Here is an 18,358-nt window from a genome sequence, read left to right as displayed (position 1 = left end):
TCTACCTACTACCTATCTCCTATCTCCTATCTATCTATCTATCTATCTATCTATCTATCTATCTATCTACTTACCTATCTATGTACCTAACTATGAAGATCTATCAATAGTCTCTCTATATACTGGGATGGAACCCAGGGTCTTGCTAACACTAGTCAAACACTGTTCCACTGAACCTCATGCCCAACCCCCACCTTGCAAATTGTCTTAACCACACCTGCCTCCAAAACCCAGCATCCCCCATGCTAGCTCTCACAACCCTGTGTCTGCAGAAGTGTACAAGGGTTTGAGAGTAGCTGTGTTAACAGCAGCTGTCTCCGAGCCAAGGGAGGCCCCACATCTCCTGTATTGATCTGATTTCTGTTCGGAGTGCTGTTATCCGCTTTGATGAGGGTGACAGAACACCACTTTATAAGACTCCTCAGTGCTCCAGGCCAGAGCACGCAGACCTTCCACCCCGCCAATCTGACACTCCGACAACACCCTAGAAGTGTCCATCTCGACATCCCCTGGGTTTACCGTTCAAAACCTTATCTGTTCCCAGCACCTGTGGCTGGCAAGGAAGTCAGGGGAAGGGAAGGGAGGATGGAAGAGGGATTTGGCAGTTTCTTAAAGACAAGATGTCATGGCTGCAAAGATATTAATGAATGCCAAAATACATAGCCAGCTCTGTCCAGCACTTTTGAGTTCCCTTTCTAAACCTACAGCACTCTCTGTGTGCAAAGGGCCAGGAGGGTTGGACAAAGATGTTTAACCTCTCTCCTGCCCCACTTTAGATGCATTCTGATAATGCATCTAAAGCCATTATCAGAAAGGTGTGTGGATTTACCTAGAGGCACACTTGTTCTATAGGAGCTGAATCATCTGGTCAAAGCCATACCTTTGGCCCCTGTGAAAGAGTCCTCTGGCACAGACACTGCAGCTCCTGTCTCTTGACCAACATTAGCAAAATTGAGCATACAGCCCCACAAAGGCTAGGGAGGCCACAAACGTTCATTATTAGTTGAAAGCTATTAGCTTCACCCTCAGTCTGTGGGGGCTCAAAGTCGAAGTGTGAGGGTCCCAAGGCATACGGGCACATGGCTACTGCACAGGCTAACAGAAGCACCATGACCTTGGCTCTCAACTGCCACAGCAACCCAATAAGATGAGTTCTAAGGGAGACCCTGTCTTCTTAGAGTTGTCTATGAGACACGCCAAGATAGGAGACATCAACTCTTGTATCAGTTTGGCCAGATGTGTTCAGTTGCTCTGCAAACATCCATGTCCCAGGTTCCTCTCTGTTCCTAAGCCAGACAAATGGGCTTCATCTTCACTGTTGCGAGTCAGCCTCAAAGAAGAGGCCTCTGATAGCCGATAGCCGGAGACTAGATCATGTGGCCTCACTGTGCAGAGGATTCTGGGAGAATGGGGTGAAAGGAAAAATCAAAGGCTGGTGACATATCCTGTTGGCCTCTGTTGGGGTTACCATATTAAAACACCACACGCTGGGCAGCTGAAATAGACAAATGGGCCTCTTTCACAGTCCTGAGCCTGAAGAATCCAAGCTCAAGGTGTGAGTGGGTTGGGCCTCACCCAAGATATCTTTTCTTGAGTTCAGGTGTCAGATTTCTTGCTGTGTCCTCCTTCTGTGTGCCCACTTGGCTGGTGTCATATTCTGTGTTCATGTTTTTTTTTTTAATTAAAAATTAAAAACTGTGTGTGTGCTCCTGCGCGCACACGCACATGCACGCGTGTTGAGTGCACTACCCACTGTGCCCAGAGAAGGCCATTATCTCTTCAGCCCCCTCCACCTAATGTGGACATTGGCCACATTAGGTGGAGGTCGTGTTAATTATTCTTCTCATTGTTGTGACCAAATATCCAACAAGCAGTAACTTAAGGGAGAAAGGGCTCACAATTCAAGGGGAATCCAAGGGGACAGAGTCCATCTTGGCACAGAAGAAATGACAGTATGAGTGGTAGGTGGCTGCTTGGTTGTGTCCCCAGTCTGGAAACAGAGACAGACTTGAAGCCAAGCTATAAAAATCTCAAGGCACATCAACTCAAGTGGCTCACTTCTTCCAGTGAGGCTCCACCTTCTAAAAATTCCAGAGCCTTCCAACCTAGCATTGCTACGGCTAGTTAAATGAGAAAAGCGACACACACACACACACACACACACCTCCGCCGCCCCCCTCCTCCCGCCCCCGCCGTACTTGAGCACTTCAGTAGCCCAATCGGTGCTACTGTTTTGGGAGGTTTAGGAGGTGTGGCCTTGATGGAGGAAGTACGTCACGGGGGCGGGGCTTTGAGATTAAAAGCCTTCGAAGTAGAATAAGGTAAAAGACCAATTAATTGCTCGATGCCGATCTATTGATTTAGTTAGTAATTTAAATAAAGCACTACTTTTTCTACCTATTTGTCAAGCATGACTTCACTTGCTACCTGGAATAGAATGACCCCGGGGAAAGAGCCGAAAAATGGGTCATTGCCCTTCACAACCTGCTGACCGCCACATATGCTTCTGTAAAGTTCCGCTTGCTTACCCACCCCACCTCATGGTCTATAGAGTATAAAAGCAAAGTGTAAACTGGACCTGAGAGTGGAACCTTTTAGGAGCTGCCCTGGCTTTGTTCCCCGACTGCTGACATCTTCCTGTCACACACATCGGTTGCTGCGTGCTTACTCTGTAAAGATTCCCACAACACCCGCACCTCTGCCAGTTCATGACTGGCTTTTCATTGGTGTTTGAAGATATGTGCTCTCAGCTTTCTGCTCCTGCCACCACCACTGCCAGCTGCCACTCTTCCCCACCATGATGGAGTCTTATCCCTTCGGAAGTTTAAGTCCAACATAAACTCTTGCTTCTACAGATTGTTTTGCCAGCAGCGTTTTATCATAGCAATGAAAGAGGAGCTAATATAACCGCCAACAGGGGATTATGTGTCCAAACAGTGACCCTATGGGGATATCTCATAGTTTCTGCTAACATCCCTTCCCAGGGGGAAGCATAATCAATGTTTACTTCTTCTCCTAAGGTCCCAATATCAAACTGAGGCACTATTCTCCAAAATCCATTCAGGAACTGTGGCTGTTTGAATACGTATGTTCAGCACCCCCCCCCCCCCCCCCAGATTCCTGTATTTGAATGCTTGGCCATAGGGAGTGGCACTACTAGGAGGTGTGGCCCTGTTGGAGTAGGTGTGGGCTTGTTGGAGGAAGTGTGTCACTGTGGAGGCAGGCTTTGAGGTTATAAATGCCCAGTGTGAGACATGGGTTTCCTGCTGCCTGTGGATCAAGATGTAGAATTCTCAGCTCCTTCAACCCCACTTCTGCCTGCATACTACCATTCTTTCCACCGTGATGATAATGGACCGAACCTCTGAAACTATAAGCCAGTTCCAATTATATGTTTTCCTCTATAAGCATTGCTTTGGTCATGATGTCTCCCCACAGCAGTAAAACCCTAAGACAAGAATCAATGAATCTATTGAGTTTCCTTACAGAGTGTGGGTGAAGGGTTACTTATAGGAGTGTGGGTGCTCTTCCCTCAACAGGCTACATGTGGGAAGCCTTACCTAGTAGGGAGAGGAATTTTCCCTCTAGCCACATAGATGGGGCCACACACACTCTAGTCTTCCCTGGGCTATATCCAGTCCCTTCCTGAGACAGCCTAACATACAAGAGATGGTTGGGAACTCAAGTTTCATATTCCTCTCCATCCTCCCGTGAGGGGGACACAAACAGTCAGCAAGCCCAGCTGGGATGCCACAAAAAAGCACAGCTGAACTCCTGAAGATAATTGTCACTTGGCTCAGAGGACAGTTATTCACAGACCACAGGAACACCCTTGCTTTCTTGTAATCTTCTCTCTCAAAAGTTCCATCCCTAGACATACTCCATGACAGGAAGTTTGAGGTGGACAAAGCTGGCTACAAAAGTGTTCAAAATTTGGACACTGTAAAGAATTTTACAAATTCTTACAGGTAGGTAAGAATACAGGTGGAGCAGAGCAGAGCCCGGCCCTCTGAAATGGGAGTCCAGGCAAGTGCCCACCTTGCCCAGGTGGAGGGCATCATAGAAAATTAGCTCTGATCTTCCCTGCCTTTCCTCAGCTTATCCATGCAAGCTACGCTCCCAGATTCTCCATGACACAGAGTGTAGTCATACCTGGCCATCACACAAATTCCACAATGAACTTTGGTTTTTATAAAAAGCATAATGTCCTCTTCATGGGTTCCCTACGAAAGCCAAAGGCAGTTCACTGATGTTAATTGGATATAGGGGCAACTGTGGCTAGCTCTTAGAAAAATCACCACATCTCTTGCTCAATGAGTCATTTTCAGAACTAAAGAAAAAGAAATGTGGCCTGTGACTTGAGTATGAAAGCAGAAAACTGTTTTTTTTGTTTGTTTGTTTGTTTTTAAAAGTGGAAAAGTCTTTCTAAATTGATCAGAGTCAAGAGTTCGCAGTTTGTTTCCAGGGTGCCCTGAGTGAACCTTAATATTTTTCCTCCCCTTGGGGAGGGAGAGAGGGAGGGAGAGAGGGAGGGAGAGAGGGAGGGAGAGAGTGCAGATTGTGATCTTTTGCTGATACAAAACATTAGGAAGGAGTTGATTTCCTTAGAGGCTCTGGGTGAGCTCGACACAGGTGCTCAGATCCTCTCTGGGTTTTGTCAGTCTGCCCTGGTCTTTTACATACCTCAGGGTCACATCCCAATTCACCTCTCTTCATAGGAACAAAGGCATAAGGAGACCTTGCTGAGCGTGGTATCCAGACAGCATCCAACCTATGTTCTCAGGGCCCAGTGCTGGCCTCTCAAATCCAGCCTCAACAGAACAAGGAAGAATAAGGGAGGGCTTCTTCACCATAGAAGTTAGCAACGAGACCAGAAACTCTACTTTCCCACGAGCAGATTTAGCAGCGTGTGATCTGGTGAAGTGTTTTGCTTCCGCCAAATTAAAAAAAAAAAAAAAAAAATCTCAATGATGTTTTAGGCCAGGCATCATCACCAATTGCCAGAGGAAGGAATGGGGTCAGGAATGGCGTTGCCCACTGTCACTCATAAGTACCTGAGCTAGCCAAGCTTTAGTCTCAAATGTATACTGTCATGATTTTAGAACAGTTTGATCGCCCAAGAAGAAAGAGACATGGTTGTCACTTCTGCAGTCCCTGCTCTCACCCACATTAAGCAATGATGACTTCTTGTCCTAGCTAGCTTCAGCTGTCAACTTAACATGTCCTAGAGTCATTTGAGAAGAGAGTCTCAGTTGAGGGATTGTCCAGGTCAAATTCACCTGTGTGCATGTCTGTCCGGGGTTGTGTGTGTGTGTGTGTGTGGGATTGTCTTGATTGACTTAGAAGGCCCTGGCCCACTGTGGGCAGCACCATTCCCTGGGCAGGTGGTCCTGTGCTATATTAAGAAAGCCAGCAAGCAGAGTCTTCCATGGTTTCTACTTAGTGAGTTCCTTGGTCAGCAAGCACACCTGCCTTCAAGTTTCTGCCCCAACTTGTCTTAATAATGGACTATATAATCTGAGTGTGGAAGAAGAGACTCAACCCCTGCAGGTCACCCTCAAGTATTCACCCTACTGGATTTTTCAGTGTTGAGATTGAAAGTGTATGTCACACCCAGCCTACATATGAGGTTTTTTTTTTGTGTGTGTGCGCTCCTGGTCCCGGTTCTTCAGGGTAACTATAACTAGTTGTGGAAACGGTGCTGGGCTACAAGCCAGGGTTACCTGTCTGGAATGCCAATAACCAAAAGCAGTCAGCAAAGTAAATCTATCTAGCATCCGAAAAGCAGTCATGGTGACCAGTCTCCTACATTTCTCCATCACTTCTAAGACTCCAGTGACATGTGACCCACCTCTGGCCAGGTTTGACCTTGATTCCCCTAGAGCACGGCAGTTGTGGTTTCTGCAGCCACATCTGTGATGTCTTCAGGAACATGGTCTCTCTGGTTCCCCGAATCCCTCTGTTTCTCACTCTGCTGGCCCTGTCTCTGTTTTACCCCTGAGGCTCTCACTGTCCAGATGTAGTCCATGATCCATGCACTTCAATATCACCAGGGAGCTGATCAGAAAGGCAGAGTCTTTAAGCCTCGGCTTCCCTGATGCTTCATCTGACTTCCACCGGAGCCACCAGTGACAGCTGTGCACAGACGGATACAGATGGATACAAACAGATACAGAGGAGCCAGTGCAAGTGTCTGACTCCCAAGACAGAGATGTGTTAAGAACAGAGAATGGGGAGTTCGCACACAAAGGTCACATGTAGGCTGGGTGCAGTTTCCCCCTCATGTGGCCTCTGTCTGAAAAGCTTCTATGCTACTGCATGCAGTCTCTGTATCCTATCTTCCCCGCCATGATGGACGGAACCCCAGAAGCCATGAACCAAAATGAATACTCCCCAAATTGCTTCTGTCAGGTATTTTGGTGCAGTTGTGGGAGATGTAACCGACGGAGGTAGGTAGAAGGCTCTGGGCTCGTCCTTGCGCGTTCCATAGCAATAGCTGTGAACAGTGGGGACCATTCCTGCTGGAGTCTCAGCTAACAGAGTCCTTGCTAAGAAAGTCCTGCTGAGTATTCTACCTGGCTAAACATTGCCCTGCCTCTAGTTCAGGTCCACCCAGAGCCTCAGTCTGCAGCCCTATTTGGAATTTGGGGCAATGTAGATATAATTAGTGAACACGATAAATCCTGATGGATTAAGGGAAGCCCTAGACCCTCGGAATCTCATGTCTCTTGTTATTTATGATGTTATTTATGTCTCTTTATGATGACATCATTGCCATAGTTTGGGTTTCACCCCTTTATGTCTTTGCTTTGTTATGTCTGGACACACCCAGTGTCCCCCCCTACACCCTCACCATTGGTGCAGTGGCCCCCTCTCTTCATGGCTGAAGGGAATCGCAGCCAGCCACAGAGCTCTCTTCAGTGTCCCTATGGTTTCCAGAACCTTCCAGAACATTCAAAAGTCAGTAGAATTAATAGAAGGGAAATCTTGACCCTAAGCTTAACCTGGTTAAAAAAAAATCAGTGAAATTTTACTGTTAGGTAATTTCCTTCTGCCTAGTGACTTTTTTTTTTTTTTTTGGACAGGGGAATAAAAAAAAGTTTTTTGGATAAAACATTTTGGTTGGTAGAAAATAAATTGGAAAAAAAATGCCATAAAGTGTCTCATTCTCTGAAGCGTATAATCTAAGGTTTTTCCCCAAAGTAAAGTGGTGTTGGGAGAAATTGGCCTCTGTCTCTGTCGTCTTCAAGTCTCTCTTGACACAGATTTTCCAGTTAGCCTGTCTTCCTGTAAGCAGAATTCAGCTATCAGAGTCAAGTTTCCCAGGTTCCCTTAAGTTTTCACTGTCCGGAAGTAACTAAGAAGCCTCTTGTGCAAATCCGTTGGAAACTCAGCACAGCATCCTCAAACTCAACACAGGATGGCTGTCGCCAAATGGCTGGGCACTGTGAAACCTGGGGCAAACATGTCCCCTTTACAAGCTGGCATGCAGGTGCCATCTGGCCTGTTCTCTTACAGCGGTGTCTTCCAGTGTTGCGCAGGGAGGGAAAAATGAATGGTGTGTGTGACCCAGCTGTTTCTAGAATACACAGAAAATTCATCTTTGTAGTCCCATTGTGTTTATTTATGTTTTGGTTCAGCATGTCCTGGCCATATCCCTTTCTATCCATCTTCATGCCCATACTTCCCTCTGCATTTTATGTGGTCCCTATCTCAGATGCACCTAGAGGCTCAGGCTAAATGGTGTTCCCCTGAGTGGCCTTCATTGACCTTTTTAAACCTTTATTTAATTTATGTATATGAGTACACTGTAGTTGTCTTCAGACATGCCAGAAGAGGGCATCAGATCCCATTACAGATGGTTGTGAGCCACCATGTGGTTGCTGGGAATTGAACTCAGGACCTTTGGAAGAGCAGTCAGTGCTCTTAACTGCTGAGCCATCTCTCCAGAAAAATATGGAACGCTTCACGAATTTGCGTGTCATCCTTGCGCAGGGGCCATGCTAATCTTCTCTGGATCGTTCCAATTTTGGTATATGTGCTGCCAAAGTGAGCACACATTAACCTTCTTGATTGGCTCTCAGTGTCATTAAAGCTTCACTGAGTTTTAATAATAAATAATAAAGTTTATAAATATATAAATATTTAAATATTAATATAAATAAATTTAAAATAATAAAATCTATTTGTTTTATTTACTTATGAGTACACTGTAGCTGTCTTCAGACACACCAGAAGAGGGCATCAGATCCCATTACAGATGGTTGTGAGCCACCATGTGGTTGCTGGGAATTGAACTCAGGACCTCTGGAAGAGCAGCCAGTGCTCCTAACTGCTGAGCCATCTCTCCAGCCCCTCGACCTTTTAAAAAAATTAATCTTAACACATCCTTTGAAAATTTCAGTCATGTATACACCTATCTTGATCACGTTCACCCTTTACTCTGCACTTCAACTCTTCCCAGGATCACCCATAATACTTCCTCTCTAATTTTATGCCTTCTGTTTGTATTTGTTTATTTAACCCAGAGAGTCAATTACTGCTGCCCATATGCTCATGGGTATAGGGTCATCCACTGGAACACAGGGAACCTACGAGTGGTCATACTCCAAAAGAAAAGTGACCCTGCCCCCAGAAGCAATCAACTGTCAACATCTCCTCAGCTAGGGACATGGCCCCAGGAACCCCTTTCCCTACCATGCTGTTTTTTTTTTTTTTTTTTTAAAACTGGTTTGATCTTGTATAGGTGACCAGAGCTGCTGTGTGCTCACGTGTGCAACAGCTACATCATGTCTACTGGACAGCTTCCTCCCAATCCTCTATATTTTTTATATTCTTTCTGCCTACTCTTCCTTCGTGTTCCTGAGCCTTGGGGGAGGGGCTGCTATGAATATCTCGCCTATGGCTAAGCACTCACAATCTCATACTCTCAGTGCTTTGAGCAGAACTGTGTCTCCGCCTTAACCACCCCACACTGCAGTAAGAAGCTTTTCTTTGCAAAGCTGGGAGCAGCACAAATTTAAGGGCGCAGACATAACCATATAGAAGGAAGTTTGATAACACGAACGTTTAGAAAATCGTCATCAGTACGTCTTCCCGTGAGGACTGATGCCTTCCGAAGCCATGGGTTTTGACCACCTTTACAGTGACAGATGTGAATTACCTCCTGTGGAGCAGGCCTCCATCCAGTCAAGAGAGTGTTTGGTAACCCCATTCACAATCTCGTCATGATTGTACCAGAGGCTCATGTTGCCCAGCAGTTCCGTATTATAGCAGCCAAGGAGAAGACCTTTGATGACCCTTCTCCCTCAGCAGCCTGCCTAACACCTTCTGGTACTATGAGAACCTGGTATGTTGGTGTCTGTTTGTAACTGCAGGCTTGGGTGTGTGCATGTGTCTGGTGGGAGGGTTGGTACAAGTTTGAGGTCAGTCTGGGCTACATATTGAGTTCCAGTCTAAGCTGGACCACAGATAAGACTTGGTCTCACAGTGTTTCTACTAAGCAATGTTTATGGGCTCCTTTAAATTTTAAAAATAAGCTGAGGCTCTTGTTTATAACAATTAGCTCTGAGAATTCAAATGCACACAAACTTATGTCTGAAACTAAAGATGAAAAAAAAAAGACACCCTCTTCTGATAAGGTATGCCACTCGTTTCTCTTTCTGAAAGGAGCGGGAGGTTTTTCGGTCTCCTTTTTATATCTTTGGCTTTTCTTTGTCTCCCAAATGCCTTGTAGTGGACCTGAATTTCTTTTCTATAGCTCCAATTCCATTTTTGACCCAAGATAATATATGTAAAGCTTGCATTCACATGGTAATTAAGACCATCCTTTTTGGATACTGAATCCTCGTTCTGTCACATTCTAGCTGTGACCTTACAGAGGATGCTTTGAGCTGGACTCCTTGTCATAATAGGGTCCACACCTCTGTGCTGGGTCCATAACTGGACAAGATTTAACACAGGTCTTGGTATAGAATAAAATCCCACTGGACAGAGTCTCATTACTTCTGTAGTGAATACTGGTGTTAATAGACATACGGAGGTTTCCATGATAACTTGAGAAGTATTCTTTTACTTTATTTTGACTGTCTCGTGTGTGTGTGTGTGTGTGTGTGTGTGTGTGTGTGTGTGTGTGTGTGTGTTGAGGCCTGAAGACAACACTGAGTGCTGTTCTTCAGGAACTGTCCACATTTTCTTCTGAGGCAGAATCTCCTTCCCCTGGCTTCCAGTTTGCCTTCATGCCTGGCTTTTTCTGCAGGGGAAACAAACGCAGGTTCTCATGTTTGTCTGGCAAGTGCTCTTAACCGACTGAGTTGTCACCCCCCACCCCCTAAGCCCAGCTCATTTCTGAAAGACCATGAAAGACTCTGTCAAGGAGTAAGAGGTGACACTGGAGAAGCTGTATGGCTCACACCTGCCAACAGTTCTCCACTTCCAGCTTTGACTGACAGTCCCCTAACCCCACTCATTACTTTATCCCTTGTAAGCAAAAGTACAGCCAGTCAGCTGGTGCTAAGTAGATTGTTGGTCCAGCAACCTCTGGACAAGGTACTCCTGATAGGTTTCATGACTAGAACCAGATGAAAAAAAAAGTTAGCTTCTATAGGCTCCCATCTGCATAAAGAGAGATGTGTTTGAAAGATGAGCTGATGCACAGGCCCTTCAGATAAGTTAAGTGTCCTGTGCTTGCACACAGTGATGATCTGAGTTCACCCCAAGAGGGAGAGGTTGGGCAGAGCTGGCACTCAGAGGGAAGGAGGTGACTCCTTGAGGGCAGATCTGATTGACTGAGGGTCTGACAACAGAAACCATTACTGTCTAAGTAAGGTCATATTTGAGTCTTAAGTTTGCATTATGAGAGGTGTTTGGATATGGCGAAAGATCCCAATGACTGAAATAAACCGAGAAAAGTTGATCTCTTTGTATTTTTTTTTCATGAGTGTGTATGTGTGTGGAGCACATGGGTGTGCGCTTGTTTGCATGTATGTGGAGATGGGATGATGCCAGGAATCATCCTCCCCTACTCTTTCACCTTATTCAAAGAGGTAGGGTCTCTCAATCAAACCCAGAGCTTACTGATATGGCATGTCTCCATAGCCAGCTTGCTCTAATGAATTATGTGTCTCTGCCCACCACCCAGCATTTACATGGGCTCTGGGGATCTGAACTCTGATCCTTAGCCTTGTACAGCAAGCGTTTTAGCCACTGAGCTATCTCTCTAGAACGTCTAGACTGACAGTTGCCACTGACCTCAGTTTCCTTTTATTTGTTCCTGGGATATGGATTGCCATTGGTGAGTATTGATAACCCATCAGACTTTAGAGTCACCTAGGGGATAAATCTCTGGGCGTCTGTGAATTTCTAGACTGGGTTAACTGAGGAGGGAAGACTCACCCTGAGTGTGGGCAGCACTGTCTCACGTGCTAGGGTCCTGGACTGAATAAAAATGAGACAATGACCTGAGTGCCAGCACCCTTCTCTCTCTGCTTCCTGACTGCGGATGTGACCAGCTGCCTCAAGCTGCCCTGCTGTGACCCTGAGTGGATAGGTGATCAAAACTGTCCATCATCAGAATAACTCTGGATCTGCCCAGAGTTGAAGCAAGGGGGAGGGGCAAGTGTGTTGTTTCTTCTTTAAAAGGTGAGTTCTTCGGCAGGCTTGCGCCTGTCAGGATTGGAAGACAGGAAGTAGATAAAGGAAGAAAGTCCCGGGAGACACTGACGTGTGAAGCATGGCAAGCGTTTTAATGACAACCGCCACCGCAGGTATAAATAAATAGCTTTTCTTAAAATCTATTGTAAATGCTACAAATATATGTGTCGAAGGTCCAACCAAGGTCACTAGGCTTCTGAGACCTTTTCTCAGTTACTAATTTTAGTAATAGAAAGAAAGAAAGAAAAAAAAAAAAAACCCAACGGCCATCCCCTGGTCTCTCTGTGAATGCTGCTCTGTGGAGGGTCACAGTACCCGATGTCCTTTCCCTTAGCTGATGGATGGAGAGTGCCAGGCTCTGGACATCCTAGTTCATTTGCTCCCTTCTGCTTTTCGAGCGAACACTCGGTTTTGAGTGATTATGATACTGCAGTGTGCTGTTACACAGCCGTACTGTTCAGAGCCACAGTTTGATTGACAAATCTAACATAGATTTTTTCTTTTAAATAAAAAACCATTTTGAGTTTATACTGGTTCGCCCTGCCCAATAATAAAATCAGATAACTCAACCCTGTCCCCCCCCCCATATGTCTTTTCTGTTTGTTCAGTTCAGTGTTGGCTGTATCTTGTGGTAGACATGGACCAGCTGCCTGACTCTGCACACCCTGTGCTGATGGACTTCACTAACGGCTCTCCACATAGAGGCAACCCTACGCCCACACTGATGGAGACACCGATTGAGTCTCTGACTCCATAGGGAGTGGCCAGGTGTCACAGGCTGGTGTCACAGGCTGCATTCTGGTCTCTTGGCCATAGCCTATTCAGACAGCTGTGAACACTATTCCACTCACTGGCCTGACCCGGCTGATGATAGATTGTGGGGTGTGGAAGGAACTGTGCACTTACTGTATTGTTAACAACAACAACAATGAAAACCCAAAAAGAATTTCAAACAAGCCAGAAAATCTTAACAAAGCAGGGGATATATAATATAAAAACAGGTTAATGTTACAACGTAAAGACTGGACTCATTAATGGTATTCCTAAAAAGAGGGGAAAAGAAAACCCTAATGAATAGAAATATAATTTACATTTCGTTTAGGAAAATATACCACTTGGTCCTCAGAAATAAACATGACATTAAATCAGATGGAAGCCTAGGACCCTAGAAGGAAACACAGAAGCAAAAAGAGATATGGAGTCAAATGCAAAATTCTCATCCTTTCTAAGAGGTGACCAGTGTTCGGATGTGCCTCTCCTTGGGCAGAAGGCTGACAGACCCGCGACTGTCCTCAGAAATGTAAAGGTTGAATTAAAATGGAGGCCTTCTCTTAGCAAGCCCTATTTTTACATTTTGTTCCTTTATTAGAAATATAAACCGACAGTCATTTGTGTGTTTTTTTTATTTGTCTTTTTTTTTTGTCTTTTTTTAAACAAATATTTTTGGTAGCTTGTCTGCAGTATATTTTGATTCGTAAAATAACGCTCTCATGTGTGAGCGGTTCTCTCTCTCGGATCCACTCTGCCTCCCTGAGGAGTCAGAGACTCAAACTTCTGAAAACCTGCCATCCTTAGCTGCTAAAAAAAAAAATGCTTTAGTATAAAACACCCCTTCCCAGCTTCTAACCTGCTACCTGGTATTTAGTGGGCCCCAGCTTTCCTCATCATCCAGTCCACTGAGAGCTCCTTCCGGTCAGCTACTCTGCTGAGGGAGGGAGGAAAGGAGGCTACCGTCCCAAGTTGGTGAGGAGGCCAGAGCACTACACGCTGTCTTGGAATTTCTCCAGGTAGGTTCTGAGTTCCTTGGGTGCACCCACATCCAGGTCTTGACAAACCCACTTGATGTCATCTTCCCCACTGAGGATGGAGTTCACCGTGGGGCAGCTGTCCTCAGGTGGGATGGTGAACGTGGCAAACTTAACCTTCTTCATCTTGGAGGTGGGTGAGTTTGCAGGTTCCTGCCTGGGCTCCCTGGTCTGCCGGCCCCCGGAGCCTGGTGGCCTGTGGACCTGACTCTGCATGTGCTTTTGGGAGCCACCGTTGAGAAGCAAGTGGTTGTTCTCCTCACAACCTCCCAGCCCTCGGTCTATGATGGTCGTGTGCTCGTCCTGGGGTGGGGACAAGTCCCCAATGTTCTCCAAGAGCTCTGCCTCATTGCCCAGCCAGACCCAGTCATGAGAGTGGGTCATGGATGCCTGGCCTTCCAGAGGCACCTGTTTGTGCCGGTACTTGAAAGCAAAGGTGGCACAGTTAATGAGAAAGACAAGGATGGCCAGACAGAAGACACCCAGGAGGGCATACATCCCAATCTCTAGGTCACTCAGGCCATGGGCTGTCTGCATCAGACCATTCTCCTCCAGGGTGCCCCCAGCCTTGGCCTTGGGGAGGTCCACATGGGCTGGGAAGTTGGTGAAGTCAATGGGGATGCTGTGTAGCCTGGCCCCATCCCGCCTGCCACTCTTCCCCACATTGTTATCTAGCAGGGTCTTGGTAGTGGTGGTGGCACTCAGCAGGGCCCCTTCCTCACGATCCCCGGGAAAGTTGCCATGATATAGTTCATCCTGGCCTGGGCGTTCCAGGTCCGGAATCTTCTGCCGACGATCACTGGCATGGTTCTTGATCTCCTCCTCATCCTTATCTCCAGTCTGGCTGGAGTCAGCATCATCCCATCCAAACTTGACCCCCACGTGGCCAATGCCAACAGCCAGCACGCTCTTACGCTTGGATTTCTGACAGGCCTCAGCGATGGACATATCGACCCGGAGCAGTGCGCCCTGGCCTTCTCCTTCAGCTATCACAGTGGGCCACCAAGGCGAGAGGGGTTGTGGGATGGACACAACAGCCTCATCCAAAGAGATGGCAGTCAAGGAGAAGTCCTTGGTGTCATAGATGTCCAGGGGTGTCACTGAGCCATCACTGAACTGGAGCCATGTGCTGATTATAGCTTCCTGCAGGGAGAGAGATCATGAGAACCACTTGGGGGGGGCACCTTATCTCCAGGAACCCCTCCTAAAACACCACCAAAGCAACAGGAAGGGTGACGTGAAGTCTCGATCTAGTATCACCATACTGGAGTACCAAATAGGCTTTCTGTCAGTCCAGAAGATACTGTAACACAGCTCCAGCATAAGCCGTATGCTGGAGTTCATCTAGCTAGCACGTTCATCTATCCAGTCCTGGGTCCACTTTTTGTTATCTGCCAATCACTTATTTCTGGGCTCTATTAGCCTCATAGGCCGATGGGAGCTTGTAGAGGTAGGAAATAGAGGCAGGAAATTACGTCAGAGCCAAAGACCTAAAACTGGAAACTATAGGTTGGGAATGTGTAGCAGTCGGTAATGAGTTGGCCTACAGTACATGAAGCCCGGGGTTTGACTCCTTGCACTGCATAGACTAGGATTGGTGGACGCCTTTGACTTCAGCACTTGGGAGGGAGTTGGAGGCAGGAATATCAGTAGCTCAAGGTCATCCTGTGGTTTTGAAACAAGAAACCTTCTTGTTTATCATGTGATGGCTAATCTTGGTTGTCAACTTGATGGCATCTAGAATCAACTGAAACCTTTGTTGCTGCAATCCCTTGGGAGGGATTCTCTCTCTCTCTCTCTCTCTCTCTCTCTCTCTCTCTCTCTCTCAAAGATTTATTTACTTATTTTATGTATGTGAGTACACTGTTGTCGCTGTCTTTAGACACTCCAGAAGAGGCATCGGACCCTATTACAGATGGTTGTGAGCCACCATGTGGTTGCTGGGAATTGAACTCAGGACCTGTGGAAGAGCAGTCAATGCTCTTAACCACTGAGCCATATCTCCTCCCACAATAGGGATTTTCTTAATCAGATTATTTAAAGCAGGGAGCCCCACTTTAAACCTGGGCCACACCTCTAGTGGTAGCACAAGTAAAAAGACACAGAGAAAAGATGCTTTGCTTTTTGCCTGCTTGCCCCCACTCTTGCTGGCAAGTGCATCTATGCTGCAGCTGGTATTAAATCCAAAGTCTTCAGGATTGCAGCATGGCCTGAAGACCAACAGCCCTCTTGGAATCATCCAGAACTCCTGAGCCAGATTGAGGTAGCTGAGACATCCAAACTCACACACTAAACAACTTTCCATCATGAGACAGCCATTGTCGAACTACCTGGAGCACAACCAGTAAGTCAAGCTAATAGACCCCCTGTCAATGTAGGTATTCATCCTTCCAGTTGTGTTTTTCTGGAGAATCCTAACTCAGTGCCCTGTCCCACCCTATGCTTCCCCAGGGTCTTATCTGTATCTTTTTGCTTTGTGGGGGAAAAAGGAAAACAAGAATATTTTCCCTTTGTATGACCCCGATGCACATGGCACACTCTTCGAAGGGCTGTCAGGTAGACAGCAGTGACATTTGGTGGCTCAGCTCAGCTGCGTCAGACTAAGAAAGCTCAGGCCAGTGTCAGGGACCGAGTCACTAAAAAGACTTGTGATTGTTCAGTCTAAACAGCCACATGATCCCTCCCATTATAGAGAGCAGAGAAGGGAGTTTAAAAGTTCTTGGACAAGAAATGTCCTAGACCTATCTTCTTAAGCCTGCTGGATAGCCCAGGGACAATACAGTGCAACGGTGGACACAGATCCATGTAGCTGGGATGCTCTAGGGCATCTCCTGCTGGAGCATTCACCTTCAGCACCATGGACAGAACCACAATGTCTGCCAACAAAACCCTGGAACTTTTGAGATTCTAAAAGGGGAAACACAAACAGAGCATGCATGCCTATTAGGCGTCAGCTGATATTCAGAGGATGCTTCTCTTGCAAGTTTAACTAGAGAGTCCCTCAGCTGTCAGGTTAGCAAGAAGTTAGTAGAGCCCTGCTGTGCTGGAGACCCAGGGATCAGCTACTGTCAAAGTCCCCATGGCTGGCTGCACCCAGACCACCAGACCAGTCCTGATTGTGGGAGCTTTTCGGGTTGCTCATTGGTCACACCTGTCTTAGACTCTATTGGTGCAGCAAGAGGTCCGGGGAGCGGGAGCCTCTACACTGGCGGGAATAAGAAACCGGCACTCAGATCTGGTCTGGTGGGGGCACTGCCAGTGTGCCACAGGGAGTGTGCCACGATAAAGGAAAGCAAGAAAACAGACTCAAAACTGCATCATCAAACACATCAAGTCACATGGAGATCCTTAGGAGCAGAGCGAGGTAAGGCAACTGCTGCTGTACAAGACTCCCCTGATAAAAACAAAACTCCATCTGTAGGTGGATGGCAGGTGTCACAAGAGGCGTGTTAAAAATACACAAAGGAGGTCTGTGGGATGGCTCAGTAGATAAAAGCACTGGCTCTGCAAGCCTGGAGACACGAGTTCAATCTCAAAAACCTGTGTCAACATGAAAGAAGAGAGAACAGACTCCTTAAGTTTGTCCTCTAATCTCCACATGTGCACTGTGAAACACACACACACACACACACACACACACACACACACACATGCACACACATACCTGCTGCTGCTATTACTACTACTATTAATAGAAAATAAAAATTTACTATTAATAAGATGATCAGGCTAATACTGGAGATGTGGGAACAACTGGAAAACAATGAATTAAAATAAACGAGAAAAAAAAGATCACTAAAGAAATAAAATGGCAAAGAAGAAATAAAAGCTGAAACTACTAAGAGAGCAGAGGTGAGTGGGGGAAGGGCAAGATTGTGTGGGGGATTTTACAGGAATTATAGGAATGAAAAACTGAGCAGGGTGTGTTGGCACAAGCCTACAGTCTTGGGACTTGGGAAGTACAGGCATGAGGATTAAGAGTTGGATGCCAAAGCCGGGCGGTGGTGGCACACGCCTTTAATCCCAGCACTTGGGAGGCAGAGGCAGGTGGATTTCTGAGTTCGAGGCCAGCCTGGTCTACAGAGTGAGTTCCAGGACAGCCAGGGCTATACAGAGAAACCCTGTCTCGAAAACAACAACAACAACAACAACAACAACAACAACAACAACAACAACAACAACAAAAAGAGTTGGATGCCAGTTTCAGCTACATAGCAGGTTGGAGGACAGCCTGGGCTACATGAGACTCCTTCCCAAAGAAAAAAAGGAGAGGGGGTGGGGACAGGTGAGTGAACCACTTGAGATGCTTTATGCAACAGACAAGACATGTCTGAGGAGAGAGTTGACTCACCAGCCAACACAGCCAATGTGTTTACTAGAATTGGGAAGAAACAGAAGAAAAGGCAGGCAGAGATAAATAAAGGTGAGCAAGAATTGTCGATAGCCCAGCTACAAGTATTAGGAGGAATCTGGAATGAGGAAGGCAATGTTCTGGAACATTCTAGGCAATGGTGACCTTGAACTCCACCATGAAGTCAAAGGCAGAGACTTTGGAATGGTGCTGTTTGGCCACCTGGATCTGGCTGTACCTGAAGGCATGAATGCCTGCCCACAGGCTGCTCCATTCTGTTTAGGTCATTTGAGGCCTAGACGCTGCTACTTGAGGTAGAAAGCCCAGAGCAAAGTTCTGTAGAACAAAGGGGACTGCATCCAATGTCCTCCTACCCCTTTTAAAGCACCAGGACCATTTTTATTTGAGTTTGGGAGACAAATAACAGGGCAAGCAAGTTGTAAATCTTGGCAGCTGCCAGGAGGGGGCAGGAGGAGGAGAAGGAGGAGGAGGAGAGAATAACTCATGACTTTTGAGTTAGGGTTAGCAATGGAGGTCTGCAAGGAGCTAT

At 46.5% G+C, this 18,358-nt stretch overlaps 1 protein-coding gene and 1 non-coding gene across 2 annotated transcripts in view; both read right to left on the bottom strand.

Annotated features, from left to right (window-relative positions):
• Positions 1-7,950: 7,950 nt before the first annotated feature.
• On the bottom strand, positions 7,951-8,057 carry LOC143438272 (U6 spliceosomal RNA). The gene has a single exon (XR_013107217.1). It is a non-coding gene; the product is annotated as a U6 spliceosomal RNA (small nuclear RNA).
• Positions 8,058-12,621: 4,564 nt separating this feature from the next.
• Positions 12,622-18,358, bottom strand: part of Tmem132c (transmembrane protein 132C) — a 303,666-nt gene continuing 297,929 nt past the window's right edge. The window contains exon 9 of the mRNA XM_076922971.1: positions 12,622-14,600. Coding sequence (XP_076779086.1) covers positions 13,413-14,600 — 1,188 coding nt within the window. The 3' untranslated portion in view covers positions 12,622-13,412. The remainder of the gene's footprint in view (positions 14,601-18,358) is intronic.

Source organism: Arvicanthis niloticus, chromosome 24, assembly GCF_011762505.2.
Source record: "Arvicanthis niloticus isolate mArvNil1 chromosome 24, mArvNil1.pat.X, whole genome shotgun sequence".
Taxonomy (NCBI): Eukaryota; Metazoa; Chordata; class Mammalia; order Rodentia; family Muridae; genus Arvicanthis; species Arvicanthis niloticus.
This window is presented reverse-complemented; position numbering and strand designations above follow the sequence as displayed.